This window comes from Dama dama, chromosome 1 (genome assembly GCF_033118175.1).
Source record: "Dama dama isolate Ldn47 chromosome 1, ASM3311817v1, whole genome shotgun sequence".
In the NCBI taxonomy this organism is placed as follows: domain Eukaryota; kingdom Metazoa; phylum Chordata; class Mammalia; order Artiodactyla; family Cervidae; genus Dama; species Dama dama.
In genome coordinates this window covers 7,573,226-7,599,636 of record NC_083681.1, presented here as the reverse complement: position 1 = coordinate 7,599,636, position 26,411 = coordinate 7,573,226, and the positions used below count along the sequence as shown (strand labels likewise).

General features: G+C 36.7%; 1 protein-coding gene across 2 annotated transcripts in view; it reads left to right on the top strand.

Moving 5' to 3' along the window:
* DYNC2H1 (dynein cytoplasmic 2 heavy chain 1) overlaps nt 1–26,411 on the top strand; it is a 408,806-nt gene that overhangs the window by 114,331 nt on the left and 268,064 nt on the right. For both annotated transcript variants that reach the window (XM_061143196.1, XM_061143187.1), the window contains exons 48-55: nt 910–1,040; nt 3,947–4,195; nt 4,657–4,765; nt 13,431–13,544; nt 15,418–15,560; nt 21,341–21,425; nt 22,635–22,789; nt 24,308–24,445. In XM_061143196.1, coding sequence (XP_060999179.1) covers nt 910–1,040; nt 3,947–4,195; nt 4,657–4,765; nt 13,431–13,544; nt 15,418–15,560; nt 21,341–21,425; nt 22,635–22,789; nt 24,308–24,445 — 1,124 coding nt within the window. The remainder of the gene's footprint in view (nt 1–909; nt 1,041–3,946; nt 4,196–4,656; nt 4,766–13,430; nt 13,545–15,417; nt 15,561–21,340; nt 21,426–22,634; nt 22,790–24,307; nt 24,446–26,411) is intronic.

Here is a 26,411-nt window from a genome sequence, read left to right as displayed (position 1 = left end):
TGATAGGTATGTGTTTAATGAATGAATGCACGAGTTATATGTCTGTTAAGCAATTGGAAATATGGGCCTAGACTAGAGCTGCGAGACCTGCCTATAGATCATGAATCAGATTTTGGTATACATTTAGATAGTTGATAATTTAACATACAGAATAAGATTAAATAATTCCAAGGGAGTATTTATTATAGAATTAAAGCATAACAGGCTGACTTTGGATCCCAATGAAAATAAAAAATATGAGTGATAAGTGGACAGCTGAAAAGGAATAGTGGTAGTGACTTGATGAGCCCAGTATAGATTCAAGGGAAAAAGCTCTGTTAAGGAGATGCACACAAGTCATGTTAGGGTAATGACTGTAAAGAAGATTTGGATTTGGCACTTATGGCAGTATTGTTGTTCCCAAGTAAGAGTTTAGATAGTGCTTTTGCTAAGCAGAAAATGTGAGAAATGTGATGGAGAAAGAAAGGAGAACGTGAGTCTAGGGAAGGGAGGGCTGTTGCTGAGTGCACTATATGACAAGAAGACTGATGGCACAGTCTCCCAGAGGAATTGGGAGGGGAAAGTTTCAATAGAATGGGGAACAGATTTTCCTTGTACGGTAACAGGAACACTGCGATAGATAAATTTAAGGACAGTTGTGGTGTTTCTATTTTATAATTACAATTTGATTAATTTTTCTTTTATTTTAAAAGATAGGGATCTTAATATTATTTATAAACCTGTGTTTTTTTCAACAATAATTTTGAGGTTGTTTTATTTGCCATTTTGAAGTAATTAGTCTTTGCCTTTTTGGGGATGTTCTTATTTGGACTAATAAAGTTAAAAATGGTTTAGTGTGAAATATATTTACTGATACTACTCCCATTAGAAATAACACATATGAAGAAAAAATATCTTTCATTTCTACAGATAATTTCTATGTTACATGGGGAGCCCGACATAATTCAGGAACAAGGTCAGTCCCAGGACAACCTTTGCCTCCCCATGGAAAACCACTTGGAAAACTAAATTCTTCAGATCTTAAGGATGTTATTAAAAAGGTATGATATGAATCATGAATTTGAATTGGGATTTGATTATGATTAAAGGCATTTTCAAAATATTTGTTGCAGGCTTTCTGAGGGTATAAAGTAAAAGATGATAGAATAGAAGAAACTGGTCTGTGTCTTACAGAAGTTAGCCCAGTGTGTCAGATCTAACCAGAAGCACATGTACTTACACAGATAAGTCTAAAATTGCTGAGATTCATGCTGGGAAAAGGTATCTGAGGTTGGAACTATTAGAAGACTTAATATTAATTGGGAAATACCACTGTTAATATAATATTAACAGTTAATGTAATATTAACTGCTCATCCTAGAGCAGTGGTCTTAGCCTTTAGTGAGCATTAAAATCACTTTGAGAACAGGAAAATATAGATGATTGGGTCCCATTGTGAAAAGTCTGATTCAATAGGTGCTAATCTGAGCTTAAAAAAATCAGAAAAGAATCCAAATTTTTGATGGGCTCCCAAATGACGTGGATGCTGCTGTTTCAGTGAAGCTTTTAACAGCACCGTCCTGCAGCATGGGTTTTTTGTTTTTTTGATATTAATTGTAATAAGCAACCATGTTGCATATGATTGCTTCAAAGATTAATATTTGTATGGAAGTTAGTATGGATTTTATACCAAGAAAAGTTTTTCATGGTCTGGTAAACTGATTTATTTGACTGGAATGGATATTGCAGAGTTTGGGAATATGCAGATGTTGTTAAATATGTGAAAGCTGTCCTCTCTGTCTACCTTCCCTCTATCAATGGCTCCTGGCAGGGCATACTACCTCTTTATAGGCTTTTGATTCGTATCTGAGCAGTACATAAAAACGAGGGTTCACAAAATATTTTCATTTTGGCACTGCATTTTGAGAGTTTGGAAATTGTTTTATACTCTGTGCACACTGACTTCATGTGTTGTTGTTATGTTGTTTAGTTGCTCAGTCGTGTCCGAATCTTTGCATCCCTATGGACTGCAGCACACCAGGCTGTGCTTCACCATCTCCCGGGGCTTACTCAAACTCGTGTCCATTGAGTCAGTGATGCCGTCCAACCATCTCATCCTCTATTGTCCCATTCTCCTCTGGCCTTCGATCTTTCCCAGCATCAGGGTCTTTTCTAATAAGTCAGCTCTTCACATCAGGTGATGAAAGTATTGGAGTTTCAGCTTCAGCATCAGTCCTTGCAATGAATATTCAGGACTGATTTCCTTTAGGATGGACTGGTTGGATCTCCTTGCAGTCCAAGGGACTCTCAAGAGTCTTCTCCAACACCACAGTTCAAAAGCATCAGTTCCTTGTGCTTAGCTTTCTTTATTGCCCAAATCTCTCATTTGTACATGACTACTGGAAAAACCATAGCTTTGACTATATGGACCTTTGTTGACAAAGTAATGTCTTTGCTTTTTGATATGCTGCTAGGTTTGTCATAGCTTTTCTTCCAAGGAGCAAGTGTCTTTTAATTTCATGGCTACAGTCACCATCTGTAGTGAGTTTGGAGCCCAGGAAAATAGTCTCTCACTGTTTCCCCATCTATTTGCAATGAAGTGATGGGACCAGATGCCATGATCTAAGCTTTTCAAAGGTTGAATTTTAAGCCAGCTTTTTCACTCTTCTCTTTTATCTTCATTAAGAGGCTCTTCCTCTTTGCTTTCTGCCATTATGGTGGTGTCATCTTCATATCTGAGGTTATTGATATTTCTCACAGCAATCTTGATTCTAGCTTTTGCTTCATCCAGCTCCACATTTCACATGATGTACTCTGCATACAAGTTTGGTAAGCAGGATGACAATATACAGCCTTGATGTACTCTTTTCCCAATTGGAACCAGTCTGTTGTTCCATGTCCAGTTCTAACTGTTGCTTCTTGACCTGCATACAGGTTTCTTAGGAGGCAGATGAGGAGATCTGGTATTCCCACCTCTTGAAGAAATTTCTGTTTTGTTGTGATACACAAAGTCAAAGGCTTTAGTGTATTCAATGAAGCAGAAGTAGTTGTTTTTCTGGAACTCCCTTGCTTTTTCTATGATCCAGTGGACGTTGGCAGTTTGATCAGTGGTTCCTCTGCATTTTCTAAATTCAGCTTGAACATATTTAAGTTCTCAGTTCATGTACTGTTGAAGCCTGGCTTGGAGAATTTTGAGCATTACTTTAATAGCATGTGTGATGAGTGCCATTGTGCGGTAGTTGAACAATCTTTGGCATTGCCTTTCTTTGGGATTCGAATGAAAACTGACCTTTTCCAATCCTGTGACCACTGCTGAGTTTTCCAAATTTGCTGGCATATTGAGTGCAACACTTCCACAGCATCTTATTTTAGGATTTGAAATAGCTCAACTGGAATTCTATCACCTCCACTAGCTTTGTTCGTAGTGATGCTTCCTAAGGCCCAGTTGACTTCACATTCCAGGATGTCTGGCTCTAGGTGAGTGATCACACCATCGTGTTTATTGGAGTCATGAAGATCTGTTTTGTATAGTTTCTTCTCTGTATTCTTGCCACCTCTTTTTAATATCTTCTGTTTCTCTTAGATCCATACTGTTTCTGTCCTTTATTGTGCCCATCTTTGCATGAAATGTTCCCTCGGTAACAAATGGTAAAAATTGGAGAGTTTGAAGTCTTCATACAACCTGCTTATCTTACACTGCTTTTTACTAGTTATATTAAAGATATTCAAAAGTAACTGACTGTTGTGGACTCCTGCACTTGTTTGACATCATGTAATTTTTTTCCTTAGAAAGTGCCATGTAGCTGGATTACTGGATAGATAAGAGAATGTGAGACAACACATATTTACTTAACCTCTTTTGTTGAGTGCACCAAAAATATAATATCTTAATCTAGACAATTAACAATTTGTTATATAATTGGGACTTATATTAATTATGTAATATTGTTTGTGGTTTTTTAAAAAGGGTCTTATTCACTATGGACGAGATAACCAGAATTTAGATATTTTGCTTTTCCAAGAAGTCCTGGAATATATGTCTAGGATTGACAGAGTGCTGAGTTTTCCTGGAGGTTCACTTCTGCTAGCAGGACGCAGTGGTGTGGGTCGTAGGACCATCACTTCTTTAGTCAGTCACATGCATGGAGCAGTGCTGTTTTCACCAAAGATTTCCAGGGGATATGAACTGAAGCATTTCAAGAATGATCTCAAACATGTAAGTACCTCACAGTCTTTTACTTTATTTGGTTTTAAATCCTAATTATTTATTATTCTAAAAGGCTTGAATGGCCCTTAAATCTCTGATATACAATATAGTCTTTATTTTATTTTTATGATTATTTTCTTCATGATTTTGCAAAATTATGTTTTTAGCTCTCAGTACCTCAGATTATGGGATGTTATATGGCTTGGTAAGCTAAACAAAAAGTAGAATTTAAGACATATGTGGGTGTATTTAAAAATAATCCTCTAGCTTTTAATGTTCAAGCTATAAAAGAATTAAATGTTCTCCCATTAGTGTTTATGAACTGAATTTACTTTCCAAACTATATTTTGATTCCTCAATAAAGTATCAGTCAATAAAAATAACTTAGTTTACCTACAGAATGAAAATTTTTACCAATATTTGCCAAAAAATTTTTAATGGGTTTCAGAATGTACTTTCTTATTGTGCAGGTGCTGCATCTTGCTGGTGTTGAAGCACAGCAGGTAGTTTTACTTCTTGAGGATTACCAGTTTGTACATCCTACATTTCTGGAGATGATCAATAGCCTTTTGTCTTCAGGCAAGTGAATGGGTTTTATTTAAAGAAAAATAAATGATATAAATAATATTCAAGTGAAATTATCTTATAGGGAAGTGATTACTGGCTAGCTTGCTCTCTCCCCTTTTGATTCCCCCTCTTCTCCTCCTGGTCACCTCTATCTCCCTCCTCCCTCTTCTCTTCTCCATGTAAGTCTGTGTGCCTCTCCGGGTCTCCCTCACTGTGGAGAAACTTTTCATCTTTAACCTCGATGTTTTATCATCGGTGCTGTATGGATGGAGAAGTCTTGAGGCTACTGTAATAATAAGACTGAAAACCAGAGGCAGGAGGCTTAAGTTCAAATCCTGAGAATACCAGAGAACTTCTGACTCCAGGGAACATTAATTGATAGGAGATCAGCAGACGCCTCCATACCTACACTGGATCCTAGCACCACCCAAGGGCCAACAAACTCCAGAGCAAGACATACCATGCAAAATCTCCAGCAACACAGGAACATAACCCTGAGCTTCAATATACAGGCTGACCAAAGTCACACCAAACCCACTGACATCATTACTGGACACTTCATTGCACTCCAGAGAAGAAATCCAGCTCCACCCACCAGAACACCGACACAAGCTTCCCTAACCAGGAAACCTTGACAAACCACCCAACCAACCGCACCCACAGCAAGGAACCTCCACTATAAAGAGGAACTACAAACTGCCAGAATATGGAAAGGCCACCCCAAACACAGCAGTCTAAACAGATGAAAAGGCAGAGAAATACTCAGTAGGTAAGGAACAGGATAAATACCCACCAAACCAAACCAAAGAGGAAGAGATAGGGAATCTACCTGATAAAGAATTTCGAATAGTGATAGTGAAAATGATCCAAAGTCTTGAAAGCAAATTGGAGTTACAGATAAATAGCCTGGAGACGAGAATCGAGAAGATGCAAGAAAGGTTTAGCAAAGACCTAGAAGAAATAAAAAAGAGTCAATATAAAACGAATAATGCAATAAATGAGATCAAAAACACTCTGGAGGGAACCAGCAGTAGAATAACGGACGTAGAAGATAGGATAAGTGAGGTAGAAGATAGAATGGTAGAAATAAATGAAGCAGAGAGGAAAAAAGAAAAATGAATTAAAAGAAATGAGGACAACCTCAGAGACCTCTGGGACAGTGTTAAACGCCCCAACATTCAAATCATAGGAGTCCCAGAATAAGAAGACAGAAAAGCCATGAGAAGATACTTGAGGAGATAATAGTTGAAAACTTCCCTAAAATGGGGAAGGAAATAATCACCCAAGTCCAAGAAACCCAGAGAGTCCCAAACATGATAAACCCAAGGCGAAACACTCCAAGACGCTTATTAATCAAGTTAACAAAGATCAAACACAAAGAACAAATATTAAAAGCAGCAAGGGAAAAACAACAAATAACATACAGGGGGATCCCCATAAGGATAACAGATGATCTTTCAATAGAAACTCTTCAGGCCAGGAGGGAATGGCAGGACATACTTAAAGTTATGAAAGAAAATAACCTACAACCCAGATTACTGTACCCAGCAAGGATCTCATTCAAATATGAAGGGGATATCAAAAGCTTTACAGACAAGCAAAAGCTGAGAGAATTCAGCACCACCAAACCAGCTCTTCAACAAATGCTAAAGGACCTTCTCTAGACAGGAAACACAGATAGGGTGTATAAACTCGAACCCAAAACAACAAAGTAAATGGCAATGGGATCATACTTATCAATAATTACCTTAAATGTAAGTGGGCTGAATGCTCCAACCAAAAGACAAAGACTGGCTGAATGGATACAAAAACAAGACCCCTATATATGTTGTCTACAAGAGACCCACCTCAAAACAAGGGACACATACAGACTGAAAGTGAAGGGCTGGAAAAAGATATTCCATGCAAATAGAGACCAAAAGAAAGCAGGAGTAGCAATACTCAAATCAGATAAAATAGACTTTAAAACAGAGGCTGTGAAAAGAGACAAAGAAGGACACTACATGATCATCAAAGGATCAATCCAAGGAGAAGATAAAACAATTATAAATATATATGCACTTAACATAGGAGCACCGCAATATGTAAGGCAAATGCTAACAAGTATGAAATGGGAAATTAACAATAACACAATAATAGTGGGAGATTTTAATACCCCACTCACACCTGTGGATAGATCAACTAAACAGAAAATTAGTAAGGAAACACAAACTTTAAATGATACAATAGACCAGTTAGACCTAATTGATATCTATTTACCCCAAAACAATGAATTTCACCTTTTTCTCAAGCACACACAGAACCTTCTCCAGAATAGATCACATCCTGGGCCATAAATCTAGCCTTGGTAAATTCAAAAAAATTGAAATCAATCCAAGCATCTTTTATGACCTCAATGCAGTAAGATTAGATCTCAATTATAGGAGAAAAACTATTAAAAATTCTGACATATGGAGGCTCAACAACACGCTGCTGAATAACCAACAAATCACAGAAGAAAAAAAAAAATCAAAATATGCATAGAAATGAATGAAAATAATGAAATAATAATAAAAATGAAAATAATAATTAATGAAAACACAATAACCCCAAACCTGTGGGACACTGTAAAAGCAGTGCTAAGGGGAAGGTTCATAGCAATACAGGCATACCTCAAGAAAAAAGAAAAAGTCAAATAAATAACCTAGCTCTATACCTAAAGCAACTAGAAAAGGAAGAAATGAAGAACCCCAGGGTTCGTAGAAGGAAAGAAATCTTAAAAATTAGGGCAGAAATAAATGCAAAAGAAACAAAAGAGACCATAGCAAAAATCAACAGCCAGAAGCTGGTTCTTTGAGAAGATAAATAAAATTGACAAACCATTAACTAGACTCATCAAGAAACAAAGGGAGAAAAATCAAATCAATAAAATTAGAAATGAAAATGGAGAGATCACAACAGACAACACAGAAATACAAAGGATCATAAGAGACTACTATCAGCAACTATAAGCCAATAAAATGGAAAACTTGGAACAAATGGACAAATTCTTAGAAAAGTACAACTTTCCAAAACTGAACCAGGAAGAAATAGAAAATCTTAGCAGACCCATCACAAGCACAAAAATTGAAACTGTAATCAGAAATCTTCCAGCAAACAAAAGCCCAGGACCAGATGGCTTCACAGCTGAATTCTACCAAAAATTTAGAGAAGCGCTAACACTTATCCTACTCAAACTCTTCCAGAAAATTGCAGAGGAAGGTAAACTTCCAAACTCAGTCTGTGAGGCCACCATGACCCTAATACCAAAACCTGACAAAGATGCCACAAAAAAAAACTATAGGCCAGTATCACTGATGACCATAGGTGCAAAAATCCTTAACAAAATTCTAGCAAACAGAATCCAAAAACATATTAAAAAGATCATGCATCATGACCAAGTGGGCTTTATCCCAGGGATGCAAGCCTTCTTCAATATCTGCAAATCAATCAATGTAATACACCACATTAACAAATTGAAAAATAAAACTGTATGATTATTTCAATAGATGTAGAGAAAGCCTTTGACAAAATTCAACATCCATTTATGATTAAAACTCTACAGAAAGCAGGCATAGAAGGAACATACCTCAACACAATAAAAGCTATGTATGACAAACCCACAGCAAACATTATTCTCAGTGGTGAAAAATTGAAAGCATTTCCCCTAAAGTCAAGAACAAGACAAGGGTGCCCACTCTCACCATTACTATTCAACATAGTTTTGGATGTTTTGGCCACAGCAATCAGAGCAGAAAGAAAAAAAGGAATCCAGATTGGAAAAGAAGAAGTAAATCTCTTACTGTTTGAAGATGACGTGATCCTTTACATGGAAAACCCTAAAGACTCCACCAGAAAATTACTAGAGCTAATAAATGAATATAGTAAAGTTGCAGGATATAAAATCAACACACAGAAATCCCTTGTATTCCTATACACTAATAATGAGAAAATAGAGAAATTAAGGACACAATTCCATTCACCATTGCAATGAAAAGAATAAAATACTTAGGAATATATCTACCTAAAGAAACAAAAGAGCTATATATAGAAAACTATAAAGCACTGGTGAAAGAAATCAAAGAGGACAAAAATAGATGGAGAAATATACCGTGTTCATGGATTGGAAGAATCAATATTGTGAAAAGAAGTATAGTACCCAAAGCAATCTATAGATTCAATGCCATCCCTATCAGGCTACCAACGGTATTTTTCACAGAACTAGAACAAATAATTTCACACTTCGTATGGAAATAGAAAAAACCTCAGATAGCCAAAGCAATCTTGAGAAAGAAGAATGGAAGTGGAGGAATCAACCTGCCTGACTTCAGGCTCTAATACAAAGCCACAGTCATCAAGACATTATGGTACTGGCACAAAGACAGAAACATAGATCAGTGAAACAAAATAGAAAGCCCAGAGATAAATCCACGCACCTATGGACACGTTATCTTTAACAAAGGAGGCAAGAATATACAATGGAGAAAAGACAACCTCTTTAACAAGTGGTGCTGGGAAAACTGGTCAACCACTTGTAAAAGAATGAAACTAGAACACTTTCTAACACCATACACAAAAATAAACTCAAAGTGGATTAAAGATCTAAATGTAAGACCAGAAACTATAAAACTCCTAGAGGAGAACATAGGCAAAACACTCTCCGACATAGATCACAGCAGGATCCTCTATGACCCACCTCCCAGAATATTGGAAATAAAAGCAAAAATAAACAAATGGGACCTAATTAAACTTAAAAGCTTTTGCACTACAAAGGAAACTATAAGCAAGGTGAAAAGACAACCTTCAGAATGGGAGAAAATAATAGCAAATGAAACAACTGACAAAAAATTAATCTCAAAAATATACAAACAACTCCTGAAGCTCAATTCCAGAAAAATAAATGACCCAATCAAAAAATGGGCCAAAGAACTAAACAGACATTTCTCCAAAGAAAACATATAGATGGCTAACAAACAAATGAAAAGATGCTCAACATCACTCATTATCAGAGAAATGCAAATCAAAACCACAATGAGGTACCATTTCATACCAGTCAAAATGGCTGCTATCCAAAAGTCTATAAGCAATAAATGCTGGAGAGGGTTTGGAGAAAAGGGAATCCTCTTATACTGTTGGTGGGAATGCAAGCTAGTACAGCCACTATGGAGAACAGTGTGGAGATTCCTTAAAAAACTGGAAATAGAACTGCCATATGACCCAGCAATCCCACTTCTGGGCATACACATCAAGGAAACCAGAATTGAAAGAGACACATGTATCCCAGTGTTCATCACAGCACTGTTTATAATAGCTCAGACATGGAAGCAACCTAGATGCCCATCAGCAGATGAATGGATAAGAAAGCTGTGGTACATATACACAATGGAGTATTACTCAGCCATTAAAAAGAATTCATTTGAATCAGTTCTAATGGGGTGGATGAAACTGGAGTCTACTATACAGAGTGAAATAAGCCAGAAAGAAAAACACCAATACAGTATAATAACTCATATATATGGAATTTAGAAAGATGGTAACAATAACCCTGTATGTGAGAGAGCAAAATAGACACAGATGTATAGAAGAGTCTTTTGGACTCTGTGGGAGAGGGCAAAGGTGGGATGATTTGGGAGAATGGCATTGAAATATGTATATTATCATATGTGAAACGAATTGCCAGTCCAGGTTTGATGCATGAGACAGGGCGCTCAGGGCTGGTGCACTGGGATGACTCAGAGGGATGGGATGGGGAGGGAGGTGGGAGGGGGGTTCAGGATGGGGAACACATGTGCACCCGTGGCTGATTCATGTCAATGTATGGCAAAAACCAGTACAATACTGTAAATTAAAAAAAAAAAAATCGATGATTAAAAAAAAATATTTGGCATAGCTTCTATTAAAGTGTTAGAAGGTTAAACATGAAACATGCTCAGAGCAGGAGAACTGAGAAACCCTGTTTTTATGAAACCAAGAGGTTGTCGAATTCTATAAATATGATGATTAAATATTGATATTGGTAAATATACTGAATAATTTGCCTTCTTGTACACTTTTGGTGGGACTTTTGGGAAAATTATCAACCAGTACTTATAAAATGTGCTATACCCTTTGATATAGACATTATATTAAAGTGTAGAAATTTAGTTTGTAGAAATAAAAGAACTGTAAAGAAATATGTAAGAAATAAGAAATATGCTGGAACCTCACTGTCCATCATTAGTGGAATAATTTAATAATTATAGTATGGCCTTAAATATGGCTGTATAATAGCAGATAAATTTCAGATATATTAGATCTCGTATTTCTTGAATTGTGGTATACTCTTGTCTCTGGAGCCAGCTGATCTTTTTGGTGAATTCCTGAGGAGAATACCTGCAGTTTCTTATATTTCTTCCTTTTCTGCAGAATTTATGAAGGTTATTAGAATCTGCTTGTAATGTATAATCATTGTTAATATAATTAGTATGAGATAGCTTTGTTTTGGGGCTTTCATGGTAGCTCAGCCGGTAGATAATCCACCTACAATGTGGAAGACCTGGGTTCGATCCCTGGGGTTGGGAAGATCCCCTGGAGGAGGGCATGGCAACCCACTCTAGTATTGTTGCCTGGAATCCCCGTGGACAGAGGAGCCTGGTGGGCTGCAGTCCATGGGGTCACAAAGAGTCAGATGTGACTGAGCAACTAAGCATGGCACAGCTTGTTTGAACTTGGACCGAGTGTTTTGGTTCTTAAGTATAAAATAATCCTTGTTAAATCTAGTTTCAGCTCTCTAGTTGCTCCACTCCAGGGACTGAGGACAAGTTTATAGGATGCTCTTGTTCCAGTGTGGTTTTATATAATACATGTTTTGGATCCTGCTAGGTAGGCTCTGCATGAAGTAGTCTTTTTGTTTTCAGAATTTAATAGCTTAGGTTGAAGAAAACATTTAATTTATAAAGTAAGGTGTCTATACTTTAGTGCCCAAATGAGAAAGACTCTAGTTAGACAAGTAGTACATCAACTTTTGTCAAAGTAGAGGTAGTGGTATAGTGAAAGTACTAAGCCTTTTTTGTAAATAACGTATTTTTTTTAGGGATTCCCTGATAACTCAGTTGGTGAAGAATCCGCCTGTAATGTGGGAGACCCGGTTTGATTCCTGGGTCGGGAAGATCCGCTGGAGAAGGGAATGGCTACCCACTCCAGTATTCTGGCCTGGATAATGCCATGGACAGTCCGTGGGGTTGCAAAGACTGATTGACTTTCACTTTCACTTCATTTTGATTTTTAAAGTTCTTATTCCTGCATATTGCTTAAATTGTCACTAGATGGCGACTTTCTTCCTTTTGGCTGATATTCCTTTAGGCCAGATATTCAGGGTTTTTGTTTTAATTTGTGAAAGCAAACATTCAGATAAGCATTAACCCAGTAATTATTTTTATTGTAAGACAAATTGGTGTTTATTATCAACATATAACAGCAAAAGTCATAAAGTTAAATTTTGGTTGTTAATTTTTCTAACATTTTTTGGCAAAAATATTTATGTGAAAAATACTTTCAGAGAAAGTACTTAATAGCCCCTTTGGTCTCTTTTCTATATTTCAAATTCTTATTGCCTACAGAGTATGTAAATAGAACTAACTTTCTTTATTAAATTTATGAATACAAGGGTATCTTGGTATGGCTCAAATTTAGAGAAAGACATAGAGCACATTTATATGTATGTGCTTGTGTTTGAATATGTACATGGCTGATAACTGGGTCGTGATCTGCTACCTCTGAGATGAGCATAAAGAAAAGTAGTGATTTAGACTGTGTTGGACTTTTCATGAATGCAGAAAAAAATTTTTCACTTAATCTTATAGTTTCTTGTGAACTACAAATATGTTGATTTAATACGTATTTATTAAATAACTGGATTTATGGTGGTGAACAAACCCTCTATCAAATTCTTATAGTCCTACCACCTTTATTTGATTTTCATCATTCTGTTGCATAGTAGCAGGCCATGACTAGTTCTCCTGATTTCTAGTAACAAGCTCATTCATTCATTTATCGATTTATTTAGCAAATATTTATGTTTTAGATTCTTTGCCAGGAATGTCCTAAGGTTAATATTGATCATAATTAAATATTTTCCTTCTGGGAATTTAAAATCTAAGTGGGCAGGGAGAAGTAATTCATTCATTATTAAATGATGTGATAAATGCCCAACAGTGATGTTTGGATATTCAAGAGAAAAGAGTACTTTTCTCTAACATGTTGGTATTCAGGAAAGGCTCATGGGCATGGCAGTTGGCATAGTAGTGTCTTGAGGGATAAACAGTATTTTTAGTGGAAGATACGGGGCAGAGCAAGACTGTGGTATGATGTATTCCAGGAAGAGGAAATATTTCATTAACATTTTAGAACACAAAAAAGTTCACTGAGGTAAGAGGGTAGAGAAGGACTTGGAAAGGCAGATAGATGAACAGTTAGTGGGAGGAGTTTGAATTTTTTTGAATGAACGTTACAGGTATATATTTGTGAATAATATAGAGGTGATAGGGCTTGCTTGTTTTGGAAACAAAGATTGAATAACAGATTATTTAATATAAAAGTAGAAGAAGAATCATGTATGTAAAATGTGTGTTGAATTTAGTGTAATGTAGCTAAATCACAGAAGAAATATAATGTTCTGCAGGTGAAGTTCCTGGACTCTACACTCTCGAAGAATTAGAGCCCTTGCTCTTGCCTCTTAAAGATCAGGCTTCACAGGATGGATTTTTTGGACCAGTCTTCAACTACTTCACGTATAGTAAGTGCCATAGAGTTCATTAATATAACTGTGCTTCATGTGAAATTAATGCCATTTAGTCTACCTTATTTTCTCATTAGATTGCAAAGGTATCTTAAATTTTGGGCCCATTTGGTAATTTATATTTTTTTCTTTTTTATAGAACTTTTAGAAAATAGCAGGTAAGTAGACTAAAGGCTAACCTATAATAAAAACATGTTAAGTAAAATTTTAGCAAAAGGTAAGGATGAAAGTATGGTAATGTCTTTTGGGATATTTACTTTGCTGCTTTTGTTTCCATGTGGTAAACTTAGTACCTATGTTAGAGAATTAGTGGATTATTTAGATTGTGCCACATTCTGTTAATGAGATGACTTTTGTTAATGAGATGACTTTTGGCCAGCACCTCGGGGTGGGGGCCGGTTGCCAGGGAAACCAACCAATGAGTCCTTCCCCTTTCCCAGGAAGCCATATCGGAAGGCGAGTGATCATGCTAAGCCCCCACTGTTGAGTCCTGGTGTGGGGGAAGGGTGGCCTTCCCCTTCCCTGCCGTAGACTCACATAGTACAGAATATACATTCACTCCGTCAGCCTGGGGCCCCTCGCTGCTTTCAGCTTTCTGCCCCATGTCACCTCTTCATATATGTATATATATATTTACTTTTAGATTTATAGAAGAGTTGCAGAGATGGTCAGGGGAGTTCCTGTGTAGCCTTCACCCAGCTTCCCCTCATGTTAGCATCCTGCTGTAACGGCTGTAGTACATTTGTTCAGCAGAGAAATTAACGTTGGTTCAGTGCTGTTAGCTTCCCTTGTGGCTCAGCTGGTAAAGAATCCGCCTGGAATGCGGGAGACCTGGCTTCCATCCCTGGGTTGGGAAGATCTCCTGGAGAAGGGAAAGGCTACCCACTCCAGTTTTCTAGCCTGGAGAATTCCATGGACTGTATAGTCCATGGTGTTGCAAAGAGTCGGACGCGACCGAGTGACTTTCACTTCACTTCACTTCACTTCACATTCTGTAGTTTCTTTGAAATTAAAGAAACATTATAGAAGCAGTTTTGTGTACACAGTGGATATTTAAAATTGATAAGCAAAATAAGGCAATAGTGACACCACCCAGACACACCTATTACAATGATCATCTTTATTTTTCTACAAGAACATTTATTATTGATGAAACAAAGAATGTTGTTAAAGAGCTACCCTCCCGTCTCTCTCCTTTAGGTTTAGAGGGAATTTCTACCACACCTTTAAGAAACAGATCATCTCAATGCTATTTTAAAACTATTTCAGACCATAGAAAATAAAGGGAGTTTCTAAATTCCTTTTTATGAAGAGAAAATGATACTGACATTGAAACAAGGAAAAATATTTTTCCTAAAAGAAAACCAGAGATCAGTTTTGTTTCTGAATATTGAAACAAAAATCCTAAAAAGAAAAAAAATTATTTAATAGAATCCAGTGTGACATTTGAAAAGTAACAGCAATATCATATCTTTTGGGGATATTTTATCCCAGCTTGCACAAACATAGCACATAGGTGTGCATTGCAGGCATGCTCATCCGTTTAGTCGTGTGCGACTCTTTGTGACCCTTTGGACTGTAGCCCGCCACGCTTCTCTGTCCTTGGGGTTTTTCAGGTGAGAATACTGGATTGGGTTGCTGTTTCCTCCTCCAGGGTATCTTCTCAACCTAGGGATCAAACATGCATCTCTTGTCTCCTGCATTGCAGGCAGATTTTTCACTTATTCTGTTTCATAGCTTGCTCTTTTGTTAAACAGCTTCTGCCATCCAGTTTCAATAAATTTGAATTTCATAAAAGCAGGCCATATATGGATTTCTTCAAATATTGTTATTGTAATATTCCATGACTATATTTATTTTATTTTTGTAGGAGTGCAACAAAACTTGCATATTGTTTTGATAATGGATTCCACAAATTTAAACTTCATAATAAACTGTGAGAGCAATCCTGCTTTGCATAAGAAGTGCCAGGTGTTGTGGATGGAGGCTTGGTCAGATAGCAGTATGAAGAAAGTAAGTTTAATGTTTAAATATGGAAATAAAAAATAAGCGCATATTCTTTTTAAAGTTACTAATTGTCACAACTTCCCTTTGGTGTTTATTATAATACTACCTTAATTGTGGCACTGAGCATCTCTCATATATTTGAAAATAACTTTCTTTTCTTCATACTCTTGAACTTGACAGTTTAGTTGACTACAAAATTTTAGGTGTAAGATTATGTTCTTAATTAAGGACCACAGAGATGTTTATTATATTTTAAAAATTTTATGCATTTCATTACTTAGTCTGTTATAGACTAGCTTATGATTAAAATATCACAGCAATAATTTTAGCAGTTGTTTCAATTAAAATTTAGGTGCCTTTTGAAAAAATCTGTCATTGTTATGATATGTGTTTGAAGGGGTATGAGTTTAAAGTGTGAACTTAAAAACCATCTCAACTGGAAGCCTTTTACATTGCTTCATTTGAATAAATAATAATTTTCAATATTATCTCTGAATGATGCTCATATTTCCAATCATTGATTTATTTTTGTATAGTAGCTGCTGCTGCGTAGTAGTAGAAGTGCAAACTATTGCCTGTCATGATTCAGAGAAAGGAGCATAGTTTGAGATAATAGACAACATTTTACAGTTGAGATGACCCTTTTGATAGGTTTCAGTGAGTAGATAGAGGAAAGTTATTCCAGTCTGAAGAGGCTACATGAACAAGAGGTATTCATTAAGAAGCAGTAATTATTGGATGCTTCATATGTGTCACCCTTCTATATACTGGGAATGTAGCAGAGAAAAGAGAGACACAAGTCCCTGCCCTCATGGAGTTTACATTCTTTTGGGGGATATTTGGAGGGAAAGCTTTCTACAGGAAGAATCTGAGATGAGAGTACGCCTGGTGACTTGCGGGCCCGTTCATTTGTTACAGTGATCAAGGCGGAGAGTAGTTGCAGATGAGGTCGGGGGATTAAGAGAACAGTTAGGGTGGGGCTTTGGATGCTCTTATAAGGATTTCAGCTTTTCTTCCTTGGAGAAGGACATGGCACCCCACTCCAGTACTCTTGCCTGGAAAATCCCATGGATGGAAGACCCTGGTAGGCTGCAGTCCATGGGTCTCGAAGAGTTGGTCAGGACTGAGCAACTTCACTTTCACTTTCAAGGGACTCCTTGGAGGCTTGTGAGCAAAACTGTTCTGGTGTTTTATGGGATTACACTGGCTTCTGTTTGAAAGTAGACTGTAGAAGATCAGGGGGAAGCAGCGATAAAGCGATACCGCTGATAAAGCGGTAACCTTGGTGAGTGACAAGGATGACTTGCTCTCAGGATATAGTGGTAGAGGGGGTGAGAACTGGTAGATGCTGGTCTGTTTTGCAGTACAAATGTGGGGTTTGCTGACAGATTATAGTAAGTTATTAGGGGAAGTGAGGAGTTGAGGATACCGGAAAGTCTGTTGGCTTGAGCTCGTGGAAAGACTGGAATACCTGTCAGTTGAGGGGAGACTATGAGAGGAACATTTTGAGAAGAGAAGATGAAGCCTTCACTTTTAGATATATTAAATATGAGGTGTGTCGGACATCCGAGTTGGAAGATTGAGAAGTTCAGGGGAAAAGGTCAGGCATACAGGCAAATTGTGGAAATTATCAGAGTTTAAGTGGCTTTTAAAGCTTTGAGAACAAATACTTCTAAAGGAGTGAATATTAGCAGAAAGGGAAGAGATCCAAAGGCTGACCCCTGGGGCACTTTCAGCATTAAGAGGCTGAGATGAACAGGAACCAGCAAAGTAACTGCTAGGAAAATAGGAAAACAGGAGTTGTGAATACAGGTGAAGCTTAGAAGCTAAGTGAAAACAGCATTTTGAAGGAGCAAGGAAGGATGAACTGAGTCCATGAGGCCTGGAAACTGATCATTGGGTTTAGCAACTTGTGTCCATTAGTGACTTTAATGAAGCAGTTTCAGTTAGTAGTGGAAAAAAATACTGTATTGAAATGTATTTCAGAAAGAATGAGAAGAGTGGAGAGTGAATAGGGTCACCTCTTTTGAAGACTTTTGTTATAAAGTGGAAGATAAAAATGGATCAGTAACTGCAGGAAGTGGGAATAAAATAATTAAAAAAAAATTTTAAGATGGGACAAACTGGAGCGTGCTCATATGCCATTGGGAATGCAAGAGAGGAAACAAAACATATGTTATATGAAAGGCGGGGATTGCTGGAGCAGTGTCCATGGGTCTAGACAGCATATGGGTCTGTTACACAGATGAAAGGATTATGGACAGGCCTTTGCTTGGGCTTCCCTGTGGCTCAGCTGGTAAAGAATCTGCCTGCAATGCAGGAGACCTGGGATCAATCCCTGGATTGGGAAGATCCCCTGGAGAAAGGAGGCTAACCCACTCCGGTATTCTGGCCTGGAGAATTCCACAGACTGTATAGTCCATGGGGTCGCCAAGAGTCGGACACAGTGGAGTGACTCTCACTTCACTTTGCTTGGAGAACGAAAGCGTCATCTGTAGCAACAGGAAAGGAAGCTGAGTACAGGGCTCTGGGTCCAAGCGGGTGGGCAGGAGTTACATTGGGAAGTTTTAGACACTTCGGGTTGTTTCTTTTTCTGAGTGAAATCGGAACTAAGATAAATCACTTGAGAGAAAAGTTGAGGGAAGAGATTTTGGAATCTTGAAGAGATGTAAGAGGATGTGCAGAATAGTGTTTTAGAAGAGGGAAGGAGTGAAAGGCTTAGGAGAATGGAGTATGATCGCAACAGCTGGATAGCATTACGGGTTCACATGAGGCTAGTGATTGTAAAGTTCCGTTGAGGCCAGTCAGTGTAGCTGTGTGCTTCTTCTCCAGTCACATGTGCACTCAGCGTTACAGACCTGAAATAGTGGTGACTTGCATTTAAGCAGGACTGGGGCTTTGCTTTGCTAGTTGAGTATGTGCCAAAAAAAGCTCAAACTACTGCACAATTGTACTCCTCTCACATGCTAGCAAAGTAATGCTCAGAATTCTCCAAGTGAGGCTTCAACAGTACATGAACTGAGAACTTCCAGATGTTCAAGCTGGATTTACAAAAGGCAGAGGAACCAGAGATGAAATTGCCAACATCTGTTGGATTATAGAAAAAGCAAAAGAATTCTAGAAAAAACATCTACTTCTTTTTTATTGATTATGCCAAAGCCTTTGACTGTGTAGATCACAACAAACTGTGGAAAATTCTTCAAGAGATGGGAATACCAGACCACCTGACCTGCCTCCTGAGAAATCTGTATGTAGGTCAAAAAGCAACAGGTAGAAGTGGACATTGAACAGCAGACTGGTTCCAAATGGGAAAGGAGTACGTCAAGGCTGTATATTGTCACCCTGCTTATTTAACTTACATGCAGAGTACATCATGCAAAATGTCGCTGGATGAAGCACAAGCTAGAATCAAGATTGTCAGGAAATATCAATAACCTCAGATATTCAGATGACACCCCCCTTATGGCAAAAACTGAAGAAGAACTAAAGAGCCTCTTAATGAAAGTGAAAGAGGAGAGTGAAAAAGTTGACTTAAAGCTCAATATTCAGAAAACTAAGATCATGGCTTCCAGTCTCATCACTTCATGGCAAATACTTAGGGAAACAGTGGAAACAGTAAAAGACTTAATTTTCTTGAGCTCCAAAATCACTGCAGGTAGTGACTGTAGGCATGAAATTAAGACACTTGCTCCTTGGAAGAAAAGCTGTGACCAACCTAGACAGCATATTAAAAAGCAGAGACATTACTTTGCCAACAAAGTTCCGTCTAGTCAAAGCTATGGTTTTTCCAGAAGTCATGTATGGATGTGAGAGTTGGACTATAAAGAAAGCTGAGTGCTGATAAATTGATGTGTTTGAACTGTGGTGTTGGGGACGACTCTTGAGAGTCCCTTGGACTGCAAGGAAATCCAACCAGTCCATCCTTAAGGAAATCAGTCGTGAATATTCATTGGAAAGACTGATGGTAAAGCTGAAGTTCCAATACTTTGGCCACCTGATGCAAAGAACTGACTTATTTGAAAGGACCCTGATTCTGGGAAAGATTGAAGGCGGGAGGAGAAGGGGACGGCAGAGGATGAGATGGTTAGATGGCATTACCGACTCAATGGACATGAGTTTGAGTAAATTCCGGGAGTTGGTGATGGACAGGGAAGCCTGGCGTGCTTCATTCCATGGGGTCTCAAAGAGTCGGACACGACTGAGTGACTGAACTGACGGGAAGGCCAAGGAAGCTGAGGAATTATGGTAGGAAGATGGTGAATGACATTATAAAGGTTATTGATTGAATAGACTGTAGGTCTTGGTGAAATCTGAGGATTATTTTCATTGCAAAAGGAATGAGCTGGTAAGACAGGAGTGTAGTGATAGAAGAGGGGGGTGTTTGCAAGTGAGATCGTGAAATGATTGCAGTTATTGTTAATAACAAGGTATTAGGATGTGAGCATTTGACGTGGTGGAGGAGAGTGGCTTGGGAAAAGGTGATAGATAACAGAAAGAGAAGAATGCAAGGAATTGAGAGGTCACAGTATTAGCAGGAATGAATAGTGTTAATATACTCATTCAACTCTCTTTAGAAAGGGCTGTTTTTATCTCCTGGGAGGTAGAGTAGAAGTGAAGTGGAATGTGGTTGAAACCAGGCAGGAAAACTTTCCTAATGTGGGATATTATTTAGGGATAGATTCTTTCCCACCCCTTCCAGCTTTATTGAGGTATAATTGACACAAAAAAATTGAATGTATCTAAGGTGTATATCGTGTTGTTTTCTTATATTTTATGTTATGAAATGATTACCACAACCAAGCTAACTAATGTAAGGGATAGAGTATTTTAAAGAAAGTGATTTTCAAAGAAATGTCCATTGATTTAAAAGTGTATATTTAAAACTTTCTCTCAGTTGCTTCAGTATTTTTTCAGAAATCAGTGAAAGTATGTGAGAAAAAAAAAATTCTTTAGCTCAAGAATCATGGCACTTTTAAACCCTCTACTAGTTAAGGGATTTTCTGTCTTAACGTTTTGTTCAGTCTGAGAAGAAAAAGATGATTTTTTAACCTAATTACCTGGATTACTTGTACTTGTTTGGAATGTGAACTGTATAAGGTGAAATAAGTTAGAGGTTTTGGCTTAATTTTAAAATTTTAGAGTTCTACTTATTTTTTTTTCCCCCAGAAATGGGGTTTACAAAATTTTTTTTATATAGTTTAATATCTGTTCATGACTTAATTTTCTTATTTGTGATAGTGGCAAAAACCTTGCTGTGACTAGACAATAGATAGTTTTTAGAATTATCAATTATGTTGATGTCAATTATGTTATCAATTATGAAATTATTTTCATTTATTTTTAGTTATTTCTTATTTAAGAAGGCTAAGAATCCTTCTTGTTCCTTTATGTCATGAAGGCATTTTATTAGTTTGATACCAAATAAAACATTTGATTTTATTACTTTGTGATTTTTAAATGATTATTTTCTAATTCAATCAACATAGTGATTTTATTCATTTCATGAAGTCTAATCATTATTCAAGTGAGATGTTGAAACTTTTCCTGTGTGCTGTTAATTTCCAATCAATTAATGGTTGATATGTGTCAAAGTATCAACTAGGAAATGTTTTCCAAAGACTGATGTACTGTTTTTTTTTTATTATTCTGGAAGGAATCCTAGAAGAAAAGTCCAATTGATACTTTTTATGTGTTGTGTTAATTTTCTTTTTTACCTCTGATATTGGATTTACTTAAACTTTTTTCATACTGAACTGAGGTTTAAAGAGATACTCTTCCTGTTTCAGATACCTGAAATGTTACTCAGTGAAATGGGTGGTGAAGAAAGTTATAGTGACAAAAAAAGAAAAGAAGAAAAGAAAAAGAAATCAGGTAGTATTTTGATGAAACTGATTTTACCTGGCTTTTATTGATGAAATAATTGCCGTTTTGTAATGCCATAAGGTAAGCAGTGTTGGTAATGAAGAACCTTCCATATCATGCTACAGAAGGAATTTGGATTCTGACTTGTTAGTGATCTGGGATAATTGACAGGTTTTTGTTAGAGATGCAATCAGAGTCTTGTTTTAGAAAGAGAAGTCTCTGCATTCACCTGTTTTTTTTTTTTTTTTTTTTTTTCAGATATTAGAAACATTGGTATTCAGAGAAACAGGGTTACTATAGACCAGTATAGAAGGCTGTTGCCTCCTAATCTAAGAGGAAGGAATGGACTTGGGCGGTATTAGGAGGTAACCTAAATAGGATTTGGTTATCTAGTGGCTGTTGTATGTGAGGAAGAAGAAGGATGCAAGAATATTTCTCACGTTCTGCTTGGAAAAAATTACTGGAAGTTGATTTTGTTCACTGGGGTAGAGAATATAGAGGGGAATAGGTTGAGACAATGAGAGAGAGAGACTGTGTTTGGTCACGTATGTATCAGCTTCCCAGGTGGCTCAAATAATAAAGAATCCGCCTGCCAGTGCAGGTGATGTGGGTTTGATCCCTGGGTCAGGAAGATTCTCTGGAGAGAAAATGGCAACCCACTCCAATATTCTTACCTGGAAAATTCCATGGACAGGAACCCACCAGGCTCCTCTGTCCATGGGTTTGTAGAGTTAGACATGTCTGAGTGACTGAGCACGGGAGTGTATATTGAATCTAACGAGAGCTTATTCTTAATTTTCTGGCTTTTGAAGCCCTGTTTGTTCCCATGTAAATACGAATGGATAGGTGTTATTTGGTTTGGTATCTCTTTTCCAGTCGTATAGCTTTTAGTAAGATTACTTTTAGACTACATGTTACCTAGTCCCAATTAATTGATTTGAGAAACTGTAGATTTATCTTTCTTGCAGCAATAAAACTTGTCATGAGGAATACAGGGAAAGAGAGATAAATACAGTTGAAGTATAGAGACCACTGAAATTAAATAATGCAAATTAATAAGAAAAATGGAAGCTATGAATGGATACATAGGAATACCTGTTCACCTTTAAGCAAATATATTATCTCATAATTTCATTGAGTAGAAAAAGATAGAGTTAAGTTTATTTTCTCTAATTCTTAATGGACCATACTTACATTGTTATTTTTTTCTCTTTCTAGTTGATCCTGATTTTCTAAAATCATTTTTATTAATCCATGAGTCTTGTAAAGCATATGGTGCTACACCAAGCCGATATATGACCTTTTTACGTGTGTATTCTGCCATTAGTAGCAGCAAGAAGGAGGAATTATTAAAAAGACAAAGTCATCTGCAGGTACCTTATTGGTGATCTAAAATTATTTTATCTATATGTAGGGGACAAGGATTATGTAAATCACAATGCTGTAAATAAATATTGTACTGTATTAAATGTCCTGGAAAACTGTCTCACCTATCTATATTGCCCACTAGATTATAGTAATGGTTTTGTATTTTTTTGGTTGAATAATTATTTCTTTTCTTCACTGCATATGTTATTTGTGTGCTTTGGATAGCTTATGGTACTGGTTTTAAATGTCTTTTTCACATGAACTTATTTTAGAAATCAGAAATGCCTATTATTAATTAAAACATAATATATAATATTATGTTTTATAATAAACTTTATATTTATAATTATATTTTATAAGCATATTCTTAAAATTATATTTTATTATATAATTTCATTATTTTGCATATTTTATTGTACAAGCGACTATTTATGTCACTTGACTTTGTACATTTTGAACTCTTTTTTGTATTTCTTTAATGGTAGAGTTTAAACTTAAGTGTGCTATTAGAATGCTAGCCTCAGATTCTGTCAGAGAGAATTCCCTCTCCAGAGTTCTTCTCTTTGTAAGGGTGGGAAACCAGGACCATTAATTGACAGAGTCATCTTTATCCTTCTTTCTACTGATTTACTTTCATTTATATTAAGCCACTAACTGCACATACTTTGAAGGGATAATTTCCTGACTTAGTTCTCTATTGTATTTGAGGTAAATAAATTTACTGAGTTATAGCTTTATTGGGTCAATGTGTTGTGTACATTAGATATAATGCAAATGTAAAGAACCAATGTTGTCCTCTATACTGGGTGCTCAATAAGTACAATAAATACTGTGTTTACATTCCCTTTTTTTTTTGCCATTGCTATCTTTCTAAATCTTCTGATTCATTTTGTGACAAAAATGCAATTGTATTGAAGAACAGAGAGAATATTTTTCATGTTCATTCCTTGGATTATCGATGGACAGTGGAATGGAATGTTACAATGGCCAGACCAGGGTCACCCCCCTGCCCCCCAAAGAATAGCCGAAGCATTCGGAGTGATTGCTAACCAGCACCCTATGTAAGGCAGTCTCTTATAAAATAGTTGGATAATGGAGAAACAAAACCAAGGCATGTCCAGTATAAAAAGAGTGGTCCCTGAGGTCCTTTTGTTCAATTAATGAGACTGAAAAATTAGAAAGGTTTACTGAGGATTTTTTTTTCTGTTTTCTTTCCTGTCTAATGCAGTTGAGTAAAATCGTACTGGTTAAGCTATCTAATATATGTTAATGTATTCAGCTTTACTGTGATGCTTTAAGATCTGTTTTTCTGTAAAACCTTTGTGGAGTCTTTTTCTACATCTTAATGGGTAAACAGTTGACTAAATCGTTATAATTAGCAATAAGAAAAAACCGAAGTTCAATTGCAGATGTGGTATTTGTACACATTTATATTTTTTTGATTCATTATTATAGACTTTGTTTATCCTATGTATATAAAATTCCTTTTCTTTTAATTTTGTAAGTCTCTTCTATTAATGTAGGCTGGTGTCTCTAAACTAAATGAAGCTAAAGCACTTGTGGCTGAATTGAACAGAACAGCTGGAGAACAAAGTGTATTACTTAAAACTAAGCAAGATGAAGCAGATGCTGCTCTTCAGGAGATCACAGTTTCAATGCAGGTAATATTTAGAGGAAGCACAGAGATGCAAACAATAGGAAGGTCATTTATACCTGATTATCGTTCAGTGTGAAAAATAACTTTTTTGCTTAAGTGCATTTTAAAAAATATTGCTTGTCTATATTGAGTAGACTGATGGTGTAGTGTACTTGAACTTTTGGAGAGAGTGTGTTATTTTCCCATATTGTTTAAAATTACAACTATATTCTCCTCAGTTGTTCATGCACTAATTTAGCTAAATCCTATAAATACAAAAGTATAAACATTTTGATTGGTATAGATTTGTCTGTAACTGCTTTTGTTTACCCTCTGTTAGTTAATATTTTCTTTTATTTTTATTTATATTATTTCCTTCAGGCTTTAATAAGCCTGTTTTTGATATTCTTAGGATTTATAAAATGTCTTTATTCATTCTATTTATACTTGCATGATATTTTTAATATTTTGATTGTATCTTCTTTTTACATTGCCTTTATTTTGGTTGAACCATCTCAAGGGAGATTTCTCTGCATTCTTTATTGCCAGGATATTCTTTTTTTTTAATTAATTATTTTTTTTATTGAATGATAATTGCTTTACAGAATTTTGCTATTTTCTGTCAAACCTCAACATGAATCAACCATAGGTATACATATATCCTCCCCCTTTTGAACCTCCCTCCCATCTCCCTCCCAACTCCCTCCCAGTTGATACAGAGCCCCTGTTTGAGTTTTCTGAGCCATACAGCAAATTCCCGTGGGCTATATATTTTACATATGATAATGTACGTTTCCATGTTACTCTCCATACATCTCACCCTCTCCTCCCCTCTCCCCATGCCCACAAGTCTATTCTTTATGTCTGCTTCTCCATTGCTGCCCTGTAAGTAAATTCTGCAGTACCATTTTTCTAGATTTTGTATATATGTGTTAGAATATGATATTCATCTTTCTTTTTCTGACCCACTTCACTCTGTATAATAGGTTCTAGGTTCATTCACCTCATTAGAACTGACTAAAACTCATTCCTTTTTATGGCTGAATATTCCATTGTGTGTATGTACCAAAACTTCTTTATGCATTATCTTTCGAAGGGGATCTAGGTTGCTTCCATGTTCTAGCTATTGTAAATAGTGCTGCAGTGAACAATGGGATACATATGTCTTTTTCAGTTTGGTTTCCTCAGGGTGTATGCCTCAGAGTAGGATTGCTGGGTCATGGTGGTTTTATTCCTGATTTTTTAAGGAATCTCCATACCATCTTCCATAGTGGCTGTATCAATTTGCATTCCTACCAACAATGCAAGAGAGTTCCCTTTTCTCCACACCCCCTCCAGCATTTATTGTTTGTAGACTTGTTGATGATGGCCATTCTGACTGGTGTGAGGTGATATCTCATTGTAACTTTGATTTGTATTTCTCTAATAATAAGGCATGTTGAACGTCTTTCCATTTGTTTGTTAGCCATCTGTATGTCTTCTTTGGAGAAATATGTTTAGGTCTTTTTCCCACTTTTTGATTGGGTTGTTTGTTTTTCTGGTATTCAGTTGTATGAGCTGCTTATATATTTTGGAAATTAATCTTTTGTCAGTTGTTTCATTTGCTATTATTTTCTCTCAGCCTGAGGGTTGTCTTTTCACCTTGCTTATGGTTTCCTTTGCTGTGCAAAAGCTTTTAAATTTAATCAGGTCCTGTTGGTCCTTTGATGGACCAGGACCTGGTGGTCCGATGAGAGAGTGAAAGAAGGAAAGAGGCTAATACTCCCTGGGTTACACAGCTGGCTTCCGCGCTCCAGGGAATCAGCCAGAAATAGACAGATAGAGAGAGAGAGAGAGAGAAAGAAAGAAAGACAGACAGACAGACATGGGAACCAAAGCTCTGATGGAGCAAAGGTGTTTTAATCAACATGGAAGCAACCTAGATCCCCTTCGAAAGATAATGCATAAAGAAGTTTTGGTACATACACACAATGGAATATTCAGCCATAAAA